This window comes from Malaclemys terrapin, chromosome 2 (genome assembly GCF_027887155.1).
Source record: "Malaclemys terrapin pileata isolate rMalTer1 chromosome 2, rMalTer1.hap1, whole genome shotgun sequence".
NCBI lineage: Eukaryota > Metazoa > Chordata > Testudines > Emydidae > Malaclemys > Malaclemys terrapin.
The window spans coordinates 251304341-251319105 of NC_071506.1; the positions used below are offsets into that span (position 1 = coordinate 251304341).

Consider the following 14765-nt stretch of genomic DNA (forward strand, 5'->3'; position numbering starts at 1 on the left):
GTTTAGGAATAGTTAGTAGGATTTGAGAGTGTGTTTGGACACTGCAAATTTCAATGGACCTTTTCACATTTTTCACAGTAAGTTTTACAGACTATTTTCCTTACAGTTCACTTGTCATCCACTCTTCTATGAATTAGTGGAAAGGAAAACTATTTTTGCACACTCATTTAATCCTCAAGTTTATTGGGGAATGATGCATTTAAAATTCACTTGTACTATGTATTACTCCTCAGTATAAAAAAGCCAGTTGTCATAGAATACTAATTTTATACTTGGCTAAGTTATTAAAAGCCCTTTTTATGGCCTTAATTCTTTAATCTCAAGTAATTTAGGAAAAGTGTAGGTCTTGTGATGGTAACAGCTTTTAGAATGAGAGAGCGATTTTCTGTATCAGTCTGGTTAAAAGATCCTTTACTAGATTCTCAAATTCAAATTGGTGATACTGCTTTTTTATTAATATAGAGTTCCATCTTTAAAAGGGACATACTGACAAGTAATTCAGACCCAGAATTTGGCCACAATTAAAGATATAATCTCACTGGAAGGGTGTCTGTATTCTAAATATTTAATTAAAATGCATTTATTTTCAAGCTTTTAAAATATTAAAAACAACAGAGACTAAAAAATAGTAAGACCATAAAAGAACAGGAGTGTATTCTTTTTAAGTTAGATGTGTTGCATTTTCCTTTCATTCTAACCTTAAAAGGATCTTACTACATAAACCAGTTAGGCAAACTACTTTACAGACTATAAAAAGCTACTGAGTAAGCACACGAGAACGAGGCACTGTATTTTCAGCTGGGGGAAGTTTATTGAACTTTGCATATACTGAAAACTGGAATACAGTTTTTTTTTTTAGTCCAGGGGCTGAGCAGTGGAAATTGGCAGAAACTGCACTTCTCACTATTACTTGTTTTCTGGTGTTGCTACTTCTCTTAGCTAACAGCTGACTAAAATGTAAAATCCCTCACTTGTCTTTACAAAGCTTTGATATCACAAGGATGGTGATGAGAGAATGAAATAAAGGTTGGATGAGTGGGTGCAAGGGTTAGTCACAAAGCAAAGGGGAAAATTGCTGACAGTTATAGCAACAGGAACGGAAAACAACCTCTGAAATAAATTCACACTACAGCATTTTGTGTGGGAAATCCTGTGCCTTAGGACTGCTCTACTTTATGCCAGCTGCCTACAACCCCCAGGGCTGTTCTGGAAGGCAGGGGATCACCAGGACATAAGACACCCGAGCCTTGCGAACTTTCCTCCATCCATGCTTCCTGCATTCCAACAACCCTACACCACCTGAGGACTCTCCACAGTATGGGGAGTCCTTCTGAAACCACATCTTCCTGGTTTAGGTTTATTTACCCTACCAGAGAATCTGGTTGCAAATATCATCAGAAACAATTTAAAAAATATTCAAAATAAGGTAAAGTGACAGACTGTACTCTCATATGATAGGAATCTATGTGTGTGGAATTCTTAGCCTTTATCAGGAGCAAGAAGGTACAGGAGGGAAAGTTGAAAGGGGTCAGGAAGAATGAAGATCAGAAGCAGATAGTTGTGTTGTGTGGACCTATATGGCTGCGGGCATTAGGAAGTCAGAGCCCAAGAATATGCCTACTGTGTGATTATTGAGAAATAGCCATACAGTCATTATGCAGATTGACCAGCCAGTCAGCAAGTAACAGGGATTTGCATTACTGAGGAATAGCCATTAGAACTGTCTGGGAAAGTGAAAATTATCATGGGACAGGAAAACATGCTTTTGAAAAACTTCCTGTTCTGCAGCAGGATGAGCCTGAGACCTCTTGAAATTTGTTGTGGAGAGTAACACTTCCACCCCCGGAATTGCCTGGTGGTTATGGTGCTCAAAGGACATGCAGGAGACATGGGGGATTTAGGCTCAGCTCCCTGCTTTGCCTGATTGAATGTTCTACCCAACAAGCTATTATAGTGTGGGTCTCTCAAATGCTGGAGCTGCTTCACTTTTTATAAATCATTAAATATTCATTGGGCCAGAATAAAAGCAGTAGACTCTAGAGCCCAGTAATCAGGGCATACACCCATGACTTGGAAGACTTGGGTTCAAGTCTCTGCTCTAAATCAGGCAGAGTAAGGACTTAAATTTATTTCTCCCATTTTTTTGTATCCCAGGTGAGTGCCATAACCACCAGCCTATTGGCGATGGGCTCACTGTTAGCAGGAATTCCATCCTGGATCTGAGAAACCTTCCCAAAAAAGGATTTGTCATTACTCCCCCTTTAACTGGAAAAGTTTGAAGTTTTGACATATCGGCACTTTTGGATGAAAAGCTGTCTTGTCTGAAAATTTCTGACCAGCTCTAATAATTGTGGGTCGGTATCTTTTCCACCTCTGTTCACCCCAATTGACTGAAATAATTCAGTATAAAAATCAAATTTTTTTAATTAGCAGAAAGCAAAAGGGATCCATATAGATCATTGCCCAGAGTGGCCACTAAATAAAGGGAGCTTTATGGGAACTAAACTGACAATACCATTTGATGACAGAATGTATTGAAACCCAGGATAGTAACTGTAGTGGTGATGTAACTGTCTGTGTAAGGTAATTAAGCTCCTGAAGTGAGGCCAAAGACTGTTAGCCCACTGAATACACAATTCCTTCATACTAAAGCTCGTTCATATGAATCATACTGCTTTTTAAAATTACCAAGGACCCAAAAACTCTTTGAATATTGTAGGGAAGTGTCGCATTACTTGCATATTCATCTGCATTCTGAGTAAAATCCCATTATAAAATTCTAAGCCCTTGATTCTTCACTGCCTTGAACCTTGTGTAATTATCTATATCTGTATAAAGTGAATGAAAATACTATCAAGTCAGAATTGAAGTATGTTACACTCACTTTGCACAGATGCATATGACTACACAAGATGCAAGGCAGCGGAGAAACAGGCTCTGGATTTTTATTAAATAATTTGTTCTGTCTTCTTAGCACCTGGAAGAGGAAAGGGAAAATCTTCCCCATCCACAGTCACAGAGCCTGGTCTACACTACGAGTTTAGGTCGAATTTAGCAGCGTTAGATCGATTTAACCCTGCACCCATCCACACGACGAAGCCATTTTTGTTGACTTAAAGGGCTCTTAAAATTGATTTCTGTACTCCTCCCTGATGAGGGGATTAGTGCTGAAATCGACTCTGCTGGGTCGAATTTGGGGTAGTGTGGACACAATTTGACAGTATTGGCCTCCGGGAGCTATCCCAGAGTGCTCCATTGTGACCTCTCTGGACAGCACTCTCAACTCAGATGCACTGGCCAGGTAGACAGGAAAAGCCCCGCGAACTTTTGAATTTCATTTCCGGTTTGGCCAGCGTAGCGAGCTGATCAGCACAGGTGACCATGGAGTCCCAGAATCGCAAAAGAGCTCCAGCATGGACCGAACGGGAGGTACTGCATCTGATCGCTGTATGGGGAGACAAATCGTGCTATCCGAACTCCGTTCCAAAAGACAAAATGCTGGAATATTTGAAAAAATCTGCAAGGGCATGAAGGACGGAGGTTATAACAGGGACCCGCAGCAGTGCCGCGTGAAGCCTACCAAAGAACCAGAGAGGCAAACGGCTGCTCTGGGTCAGAGCCCCAGACATGCCGCTTCTATGATGAGCGGCATGCCATTCTAGGGGGTGGCCCTACAACTACCCCACCCCTGTGCTTCCCTCCTCCCCCACCCTTCCCGGGCTACCTTGGCAGTTATCCCCCCATTTGTGTGATGAATTAATAAAGAATGCATGAATGTGAAACAACAATGACTTTATTCCCTCTGCAAGCAGAGATCAAAGGGGGGAGGAGAGGGCGGTTGACTTACAGGGAAGTAGAGTGAAACAAGGGGGTGGGTTTTCATCAAGGAGAAACAAACAGAACTTTCACACCATAGCCTGGCCAGTCACGAAACTGGTTTTCAAAGCTTCTCTGATGCACAGCGCGCCCTGTTATGTTCTTCTAACTGCCCTGGTGTCTGGCTGCGTGTAATCAGTGGCCAGGCGATTTGCCTCAACCTCCCATCCCGCCATAAACGTCTCCCCCTTACTTTCACAGATATTGTGGAGCACACAGCAAGCAGTAATAACAATGGGAATATTGGTTTCGCTGAGGTCTAACGGAGTCAGTAAACTGCGCCAGGGAGCTTTTAAACGTCCAAAGGCACATTCTACCACCATTCTGCACTTGCTCAGCCTATAGTTGAACTGCTCCTTACTACTGTCCAGGCTTCATGAGCCATGGGAGCAAGGGGTAGGCTGGGGTAGGTGTGACCGCGCAGTGCTGCCGACTGGGAGAGCAGCCTGAGGCAGAAGCCTCCAGCTTGCATGATATTCCAGGCAGGACTGAATCTCCATTAGACAAAACTTAAAGAAGAGAATGACCTGGAGTCATTCCCATTTTTGTCCAGGCGCCCCCGACCAACCTAACCGAGGTTGGCCAGGAGCACCCCTGGGACGATGATGACTGCTAGCAGTCGTATTGTACCGTCCGCAAGGCAAGGCAAGGGGATGCTGCTGTGTAACACTGCAGTACTGCATCTGCCAGCAGCACCCAGGAGACATACGGTGACAATGAGCTGAGCAGGCTCCATGCTTGCCATGGTATGTCGTCTGCACGGGTAACCCAGGAAAAAAGGTGAGAAATGATTTTTTGCTGTTGCTTTCACGGAGGGAGGAAGGGAGCGGGGCCTGACGACATGTACCCAGAACCACCTGCGACAATGTTTTTGCCCCATCAGGCATTGGGAGCTCAACCCAGAATTCCAATGGGCGGCGGAGACTGCGGGAACTGCGGGATAGCTACCACAGTGCAATGCTCCGAAAGTCAACACTAGCCTCGGTATTGTGGATGCACACCGCCGACTTAATGCGCTTAGTGGGGACACACAATTGACTGTATCAAATCGACTTCGACTTCTATTAAATCGACCTAATTTCGTAGTGTAGACATACCCAAAGTGTTGTTATTCCACTGCTAGTGAATGCCAGTGTGTGTTTGTAGAGTTGCCTGTCTATATTTGTATGGGTAATTACTGCAACCATCCATGGAAAAATATATGCAACTAAATGCCCATTTTCATGTGATAAATGGGTGCACAGTTTTGTGCATGCATGTGAACCTAAACCTACAGAAAAGTTAATCCTTAATATATTTCCTATATGCGAACAACAACTACCACTATAACCTGACCTTGTCGTATCACATTGCTTTCCAATCTGGTGTCTCTTTCTTCATCACTTTTCGGAGGTATATTTTGTTGGCATTTAAGCTTCTCCAAATGTGATCAAGTGTTAAGAAGTTTGTTCTGTGGCACAAATATAAAATTGTTGTCTTCAAGGGATGACTTTCAGCCAAAGAAATTACTGTTGCTCCGTGCAAAAGAGTCCTTTAAGATTTGTCTAGACTGGCTAGGTGGGACAAACAGGTGGGAGAGCCTGTCTTAAAAGCTTCTGTACAACATCCCTGGTGAACTAGGTCCTAAGTCACACAAGATCACTTGTTTGTTTATTAACTGCTTTTTTTGTTTGTTTGTTTTTAGAATGGGTAAAAAAGTAAAGAAGGAAGTGGAGCCTCCTCCCAAGGATGTGGTAAGTTTATAAAATGCTATGTGCTGTGAAATGAACATATTACACAGTTATAGGCCTCAATCATACCCTTCTTACACAGTCCCTTACTCCCACTAACTTCCGCATGCAGTCTAAAAATGACTCATAAAGAAGATCCCATTTCTGCTTTCTTTGGACGGTATGCAAAACAATGACCAAGCATATGTTGTTTTTATGAAGAGTGTTATCTTTGGTGGGGTTTGTAAACAGTAATGTCTGAAACAATCCAAGCTTCATTTTTCTCTAGGGTCTATATGCTCCCCTCCCATTGTAAACATCAGAGGAAGGGGAAAACCAAAAACTCCATGGCATTCAAACTGTGGGGGCTGGCACATTCTCATCTCAATGGGAATAGCTGTGTAGCAGTGTGGATGGCTTTGTTACTGCACAGACCTCAAGGATTTACAGATGTTTCAAGCTCTAGCACTGTGGATTCTGTGTTATCTGCAGTCAGCCTCTGCACATTACTGCCCATTCCCCCTCTCCCTTAGTGATGTGGGTCCTTTAGGAGTCATGTTGCTATTGACTGTCTCCAGTGGCTGTGAAGTATTCCCCTTTTGGGGGGAAAGATGGGAGAGGTGGTAGAAGCTATGGATGAGAGTTAATGGCACATTGCATGAAAAATCCACTGAATTTTTATGGGAAGCATGCCACGTAGAGTGGCTGCTCCCTGGCTCTGCCAGTTGCCTACAGGCTTGCAAAGCCTGGACCTCAGAGTAGTTGTGTGGAGGGGCTTTTATGGGCTCCTGGGGAGGATGGAAGAATGCTGTGTTGATTCCATTACTCTCTCAGTCTTGCTGCTGTTTTTGGGTTATTTCTGCCCTCTTTTCATTTCATTTGCTCCCATATACACTGTGGAAGGGAACACATAGTCCAAACTTAGCTTTTCATTGGTTATTGGTGCCTTAGCAGGATCCCCTTTGCATAGCTTTCTTTTTAGAGCTCGTAGAGTCATCTCTTTCCACTACCCACTGTGGGCCAGATCCAACGCCCATTGAAGTCAATGGGTATTGGCTCAGGTCTTGTGTCAGCAGCCCATCCTTGTAATCTGATGAATTTTGCTTAGTTATAGGTGCCTGCTTCTATCCCTGCAGGATGTGAGTAACACAACTTCCTTCCAAGCTTTACAACCCAGAAACTTGCAGAAACATTGCTTGCTTCCCTTATGGTTAGCAAGTTTTCTAGGAAACAGTGAAATTTTATTGAAAAATGGAAAATATTCATTTAGAGCACTCATCAAAACAGAGTGGCCAATCTGTTAGGGGCTTCATGGTGAATAGTACCTTGATTTCCTTGTACATTTTTCCATTAACGTTTAGATAATAAATTATACATTTATATTGTGGTAGTGTCCAGAGGCCACAATCAGTTGGGGCCCTATTATGTAATGCTCTGAGCAAATATAATAAACAATCCATGCTCCTTAGGAAACATCTCTAAGAAAACCATAATATGGTTTGATGTCTCCACTTCCATTAGGTTTGTACTCTCCGATGAGATGCTAGAAATGTCATCCATCTCAATTACAGAAACCTGTGAACTGAAGTGCTTTAAAATTTCATTTAATTTTTATACACACTATGCATGGGCAGGTGGTTGCTTATTGAACCCAATGGACTTCCAGTATTTTATTCAAGCTTTACCTGTCTTCAAGCATAGGACTCTAGTAGTTGAGCTATCCTATACATGTTGTCAAGGTGGAAATTTTACAAGCAACCCATGTAGAATTAGATTAGAATATTGAATTTACAATTTGTAAATTTTGATCTGAAATCAGGCCTGCCTCAGAGAAATATATTGTTATAAAATAATGATTTCTCTGAAGATCACATAGGACTCATTTACAGAAATGTTTTGGGCAGGAGTAGTACATCTTTGAACGTGGACTGGAATTGATAGTGTGGGAAAGTCATCTATTTGTTCCCTGGGGGCACTAAGAATAGCAATGCTGATTATGTTGCTACCCTTTGCATTACAGAGGCAAAGGGGGAGGAACAACTTATTATCTGGTACTGTAAATTATTGTGAAAAATATTAAATAGTTTCTTTAAACTTATTCCACTTTGAAAAGTCTCAGGTCTCCACATTTGTGTTTAATTCATTGTGTCTTTTGGGGACTAACAATCTACATTCTAGAATTAGAATTATATATTCTAGTGATAATAACAAAGTAATAAATTGATAATATAGAAGGTCCAGATAACTTGTATCCATGAGTTTTAAAAGAGCTTGCTGGACCATTAATGTTGCTTTTCAATGTCTTGGAACACTGGGGAGGTTCCAGGAGATGAAGAAAGGTAATGTGCCAATATTTAAAAAGGGTAAATGGGATGACCTGAGTAATTATGGGCCTGTTAGTCTTACATCGATCCCGGGCAAGTTAGTGGAGCAGCTGATAAGAGACTTGATTAATACAGAAGTAAATGAGGATTATGTAATAAATACCAGTCGATATAGGTTTATGAAAAATAGATCATGTCAAACAAACTTGATCTCTACTTTTTTGTTGATGAGATTACAAGTTCGATAGATAAAGGTAGTAGTGTTGATGTAATATAGTTGAACTTCTGTAAGGCATTTGACTTTGTACCACATGATATTTTGATTAAAAAACTAGAACAATATGGCACATACTAAATTGATTGAAATCTGGATATCTGATAGGTTTCCAAATGTAACCGTAAAAAGGGAGTCCTCATCAAATGGATGTACTTCTAGTGGGGTTGCACAGGGATGGGTTCTTGGCCCTGCACTATTTAACATTTTTATCAATGACCTGGAAGAGAACATAAAATCATCACTGATAAAGTTTGCAGATGACACAAAGATTGGGGAAGTGATAAATAATGAAGAAGACAAGTCACTGATACAGAATGATCTGGCTTGCTTAGTAAGCTGGGTGCAAGTAAACAGTATGCATTTGAATATATCCTTCTTATCGAATGTGGAGCTGGCCAAGCCAATTCGCAGCAGCCTCAGCATAGTGCAGAGCCCTCAGACCCACCATCAAATGTGATAAAAGGGCAGTCATCATTGATGAGAGACATTGTTTGTTTTTGGCCACTGCTGCATGTGGGATCCTTGTACTGGCTCCAGGTGTACAGGCCTGCCCATTGACCTTGGCCCATTGGAAATTGGTTCAGAAGGGCTCACGAGTGACATGGCAAATCAAAGCTGGGCACACAATTGGGTCATTTATAAGAGACTAATTTCTGATGTCAGCTGAAGACCATTCTTTGTGTGATATTGACATCACAGAGAAATCTGGGTAGGACAAGTTGTCTCATGAAGGGTGCTTCGACGATAGGCACACTCATGGATGGTCAAAGAGGTCTGTGTATATTGGTAGGCCTTGGTTTGCTCTGATCTTCTCAACCATTCTGGCTGTAGCATTCTCACGACGTATGTGTGGAGGAGTGACGTTGCTTAACACAGGGAGACACAATACTGGTGTGGGTCAAATTGTCTCAGTTGCAATGTGCATGGTTGAGTGTAGGTGTGTGTCATACAGAACTTGCAGACACAGGTATCCATCTGCAGGCACAAATGCTGCCCTACAAGCCCAGGTGGCTTCGCCATCAACCCTGACTGCTCCCCCCAGGGAGCCAAAAGTTCCACTCCCATAGAAGTTTAGTGGTGATCGTGGTCAGATCTGAGGTTTCCTAAAACAGTGCTGGCTTCTCTTCTTGCTACACCCCCAGTCTTTCCTCACAGACCAGACCTGAGTGGGGCTCATCATTAGTCTGCTCACTGGGCAGACTTAGTCCTGGGCCTCCCCACCCTTGGAACAGTCTAGCCCTCTTCTGGGCCAGTTGCAGCAGTTCATTAAGGCTATGTCACTTATCTTTGGTGAGCCCCCTCCCCACCCCCCGCACCCAAACTGCTGAAGCAGCGCTGCATATGCATCAGCAAGGGGTATCAGTGAGCTCCCCAATACACTACTGAATTCCGTTGCCTTTCTGCAGATACTGAATGGAATTAGGCTGCACAGCGTCATCAGTTTCATATTAGCTTGAACAATGGAATAAACAATGAACTGGCTCAGGTCAAGCCGCCGTCCCATCTTGATGATCCGGTCGACCTATGTATCAGAATTGACATCTGCCTTACTGACCAGTGCCATGAACACAGCCCTGCCTCTTGAGCCCTGACAATGTCCCAGCCGTCCACTTCTCAACCACCCACCCTGTGCTGGAAACTGGAACCCCTGCAGATAGACCAGACCTGGCCGTGCCAGTCTGAGGCTGAGAAGAATCAATACCGAACTTTGGGCCTGTCTGTATTGTGGGGTGTCATGGGGTTCAGCATGCAGTTCAGACCAATGAGGGATTCTGTCATCACTTGCCCTGCAACCCTGGGTGCCTTACAGTGCTTACTGCTGTAGCTCCTAGCCTGGGATGCTCACAGCCAGCCACAAGCATATAGGTCAGATCCTGAGTGTCTGCATATAACTGCCGCCCCGGTCCAGCAGCTCTGACCCCAGCAGCCTGCCAGCAATACACCAGTCACACTCCCTAGTCTCTACCAGCATTAGTTACTACTTGCCAAGTGACCCCAACACATTCCGAGTCCCAAATTTTCCAAAAATTAATTTTCAAAACAATGAATAGATCAAGTTACACTAAATTCAATCTTTGGATGTATGAACTCCCATGACAGCTGCGCTCCTGTGGGACTATATAGAGCTCAAAGCTGAAACATGAGAAATCTGGGGACAAAGTGGACACTTTACCTTGTCTGCAATGTCCAGCCCTCTTCTGGGCAGTTCAGAGAAATGATAAGGTTTGTTTGTTCCTCTACAGAGACAAAAGCACATCACAGCTTATTAACTTCACTGGGGTAAATACAACCTTCCCTTCAAACACAGTATTGAGTTGGTTTATAGTAAAAATTAAACAAATTTATTAATGATAGGACATAGGTTAAGAGATGCCAAGTAAAAGAAATAGAAGTAGAGATGGTTACAAGCAAATAAAAGTGAAAACACACATCTAAAAGTCTAAAACTTAATCTACCAAAGTACAGGCTTTGTTTAAGATGATTTCTCTCGTCAATATTCCTTCTTCCCAGCCATGGCTGACTTTCACTCAGTCAGGACCTTCCACAGAGGCACAAGGGGCTGTTTTCCCTTGTTCTTTGCCTAAGCAGGTTTCTCACTTATATTCCATTTCCAGAGACTTCAACCTCCCATGATTGAAGAATCCATCTTTCTCAGTTTGCAAGAGTTCTGTTCCCTCATGTCTGTCTAGTCATGGATGCTAAAGATGGCTTTTGGCTTTACTTGTATCTTCCAAAGTTCAATGACCATGTTTCAAAAGGCAGGATGATGTCCTGCTTAGTATAGATGTGACATTCCCTCTTCTCTGGAACTGACCTGTTTCTTCCTGTGTTTGTAAAGCCTAATGTCAAAGAGTATCCATAATTCCGTATATAGTGTTAATACATACATTTTACAATGATATTAATCACCAATTTGACATGGGCTTTCACAAAACACTTCTCTCAAACATTTGTAATGCAGTAATATTGTATACAATCAGTTGATTCAATTGCATATCACTTGAGGTTCAGACCCCCTGTTTTTATAGCCCAAATAAAATTTCTCTTGCCTGCTGGAAGCTGTCTCCTTCCCCGCTTGATAGCTTTGTTTACCTAAGATGTGAATGGACCTTTATTGTTTCTGCATGATGACTGGCCTGGTCAGATAAGCAGATACACATTCCTTTGTCTAGAACAGACCTGTTTACCAACTTCCCCTGACATGCCTGGTTTAAGCACATTTTAATCACCATTCCAGCATATATCCATAATTTTAAATTTACACTATGTACCTACATTGCACAAGAATATTAATGATCAATGAGTTAGTTTTCCAATGACATATTACATGACAGCTATTAGATGCAGATTGTGACGTATGTGAATTGGGATACACTGAACCAGTCAGTCCAGATGAAACTCATTACCTGATACCAGTGAACCCCTTGCCCTCTGATATTGGGATGCTCTTAGGGTCACATGGGTGCAGTGGACACTGTGCCCTGAGATGCCCTGCTAAGGTCAGACCAGTTTCAAGGTCAGGAAACACCAACCCTGATAAGGGGGTCTGGGCTGGGCCAGTCGCTTCCTTGTGCCCCTGTTGGATTGGCAGCAGCCGCGAATCCACCCTTGATGTATCTCTGACTGCCGTTATAGCTGCTACTCCTGATGAGGTCGGGAGACTCTGGTCAACAGTAGAGTTTCTCAGCTACATCATCTCCCCTGAAGGGTTGGCCAAAGACCCACACAAAGTGACAGTCACCATCAACTGGATGTTACCCAGGGACACCCAGGGGCTGCAATCATTTTGCGTTTCACCAATTTCTATATGTGGTTCATCAAGGATTTCTCAGGGATGGTGGCCCCAATCACAGCCCCCTTTATTAGGGAGTCTGTTTTTCTTGCCCCCATAGGTGTAAGCAGCTTTTGAGTGCCTAAAGCAAAAATTCATCACAGCCCCCATTTTGGTTCACCCCAAACTGGGCTGGCCATTTCCAGTAGAAACGGATGCCTTGAACTTCGGGCTGGGAGCAGACCTCTCCCAAACGGCAGCCTCAAATACTCAGCTTCACCCTTGTGCTTTTTACTCATACAAGCCCGTCCCAGCAGAGAAAAAATGATGACATCCTCGATAAAGAGCTAGTGGGTATCAAAACAGCCTTTGAGGAATGGCGGCATCTTATGGAGGGTACCAGGTTCCCAATCTAAGTCCTCACTGAGCACAAAAATCTGGAATTCCTGAAGATGCTTCAGCACCTAAAGCAACAGGCCCACTGGATTCTCATCTTCACACGATTCGACTTTGTGGTGACCTACCAACCCGGGACCAGGAATGGGAAGGCAAATGCATTATCCTGAAAGGGGGAGTGTTGTGAACCAGACCCAGAGTTGTGAGAATCCACAATTCTCAAACTGTCAAATTTCATCTCAGGTACCATGACCTGCTCTTCTCCGTACATTCCCTGGTGCACAGCAATCCCCTTGCAGTTCAGTTCTACTAAGCCCTAGACAGTGCCAATGCCCAGACTGCCTTGACATTCACTCTCCGTGATGGAATTCTGTATCGGAAGGGATGCATCTGTGTACCCGATGGGTGACCCAGTCTGCAAGTCTGATGAATCTGACATGATGCTTCTCTGGCAGGTCATTTCAGTCTATTCAAGACCCAGGCCCTGGTGTCAAGAAGTTTCTGGTGGCTGGCCCTATGCACTTTGGTTGCAACCTACATTTGGTCCTATGCCCAGACCAATTCCCCCCATGCAAAACAGCTCAGTCTCTCCTTCATTCAAGATTCATCCAAAATTCAAGAAAAATATTGATAAGTTTGAGGGGGTTTCGAGAAGAATCATGAGAATGATTAAAGGATTAGAAAACATGCCCTTCAGTGATAGATTCAAGGAGCTGAGTTTATTTAGCATAACAAAGAGAAGATTATGGGGTGACTTGATTACAGATTGAAAGAGCCTAAATGGGAAACAAATATTTAATAATGGTTTCTTCAGTCTAGCAGACAAAGGTATAACATGATCCATGGCTGGAAGTTCAAGCTAGATAAATTCAGACTGGAAATAAAGTGTACATTTTTGAAATAGTGAGAGTAATTAACCATTGGAACAATTTACCAAGGGTTGTGGTAGATTCTCCATCACTGGCCATTTTTAAATCAGGACTGAATTTTTTGAAATAAATATTTATTTATGGGTCAGACTTGATGAACACAATTCTCCCGTCTGGCCTCAGAATCTATAATTCTATATCTACCACTTCATCACCATAGCTAAATATTTGGGCCAAATTCATCCCTTTTATAGGCGGGCACAACTCTGGAAGTCAGTGGAGTTTCTCCAGCTTTCACCAGGGCTGAAAGTGGCCCTCCCTCTTCACTAGGTGGCTCATTAGAATGTTAACTGTAAATCACCCTTCCGTTCAAAGCCTAATGCCATTGCAAGGTCTGCAACTGCCTATGACAATTTCAAGAAGCCATTCTGAAGTTTCAGGAAAAAGTGAGGTTATGGTTTATTCCCGTATTGTTTATATCTTTACCTTCTAGCCTAACCAAATGTTTATAGAAGCACACAACCTAAAGCTACAGAGAAATCCCTCAAGGCTATGTCTAATGCAGCTGCACAGGGGTGTGGGAAGGGAGTAAGAATTCCCCCCTTATGTAGCCTGCATCAGGGAAGCCCAAATCACAGCTACAGCTTCTGAGGGAGTGCAGAGGCTGTGGCTCAGATGCATCCTCCAGGCACAGCTGGGTGGAAAGGGACAAGGAGTATTGTATTAGGTTTTTATTTATTTCCTTTCAAGTTAAAATAAAAAGTGCTCAGACAGACTTTTCGCACCTGCCCAATTATTTAAAATTACAAAACCAAAATCCAAGAAAAATCAGTTCAGAGCTATGGCTTTGCCACCGACCCTCACATGCGTTGGCCAGCAGAGCTAGCTATGCCCTTGGGGAAGTATGATGGCTGTGTCCCGTGAAGGAGTGTGACAGATGATTTCCTCCCTCTCTCCAAGCTCCTCACTGCCCCTTGCTAAGGGCTGATTGTTAAAAGCCCCAACTAGTCTTCAGATAGCAGAATATTTTGGAGGGTGGTGTACATACATCTGTTATTGGTTATCAGCTTAATTTGTCATATCTGCTTAGTATAGATGTAGTGTAATAATAATAATAATGCATACATTTTTCACAGTGAGAATAATTTACCGTTGGAACAATTTACCAAGGGTTGGGGTGGATTCTCCATCACTTACAATTTTTAAATCAAGATTGGATGTTTTCCTAAAAGATCTGCTGTAGGAATTATTTCAGGGTAGTTCTATGTCCTGTGTTATACAGGAGATCAGACTAGATAATCACAATGGTCCCTTCTGGCCTTAGGATCGATCAATAGTTTACATTTACAATATATATAGAGCCCTTTACCCTAAAGGGTCCCAAATCTTTACAAGCTGAAATATAAATGGAGAAGTTAGGGTGACCAGATGTCCCGATTTTATAGGGACAGTCCCAATATTTGGGGCTTTTTCTTATATAGGCACCTATTACTGCCCCCCCACTCCCTGCCCTGATTTTTCACTTGCTATCTAGTCACCTTA

General features: G+C 42.8%; 1 protein-coding gene across 6 annotated transcripts in view; it reads left to right on the forward strand.

Annotated features, from left to right (window-relative positions):
- The window catches only part of ARMC3 (armadillo repeat containing 3), a 103417-nt gene that overhangs the window by 4470 nt on the left and 84182 nt on the right, over positions 1–14765 (forward strand). For all 6 annotated transcript variants that reach the window (XM_054020681.1, XM_054020682.1, XM_054020684.1 and 3 more), the window contains exon 3: positions 5561–5609. In XM_054020681.1, coding sequence (XP_053876656.1) covers positions 5562–5609 — 48 coding nt within the window. In that variant the 5' untranslated portion in view covers position 5561. The remainder of the gene's footprint in view (positions 1–5560; positions 5610–14765) is intronic.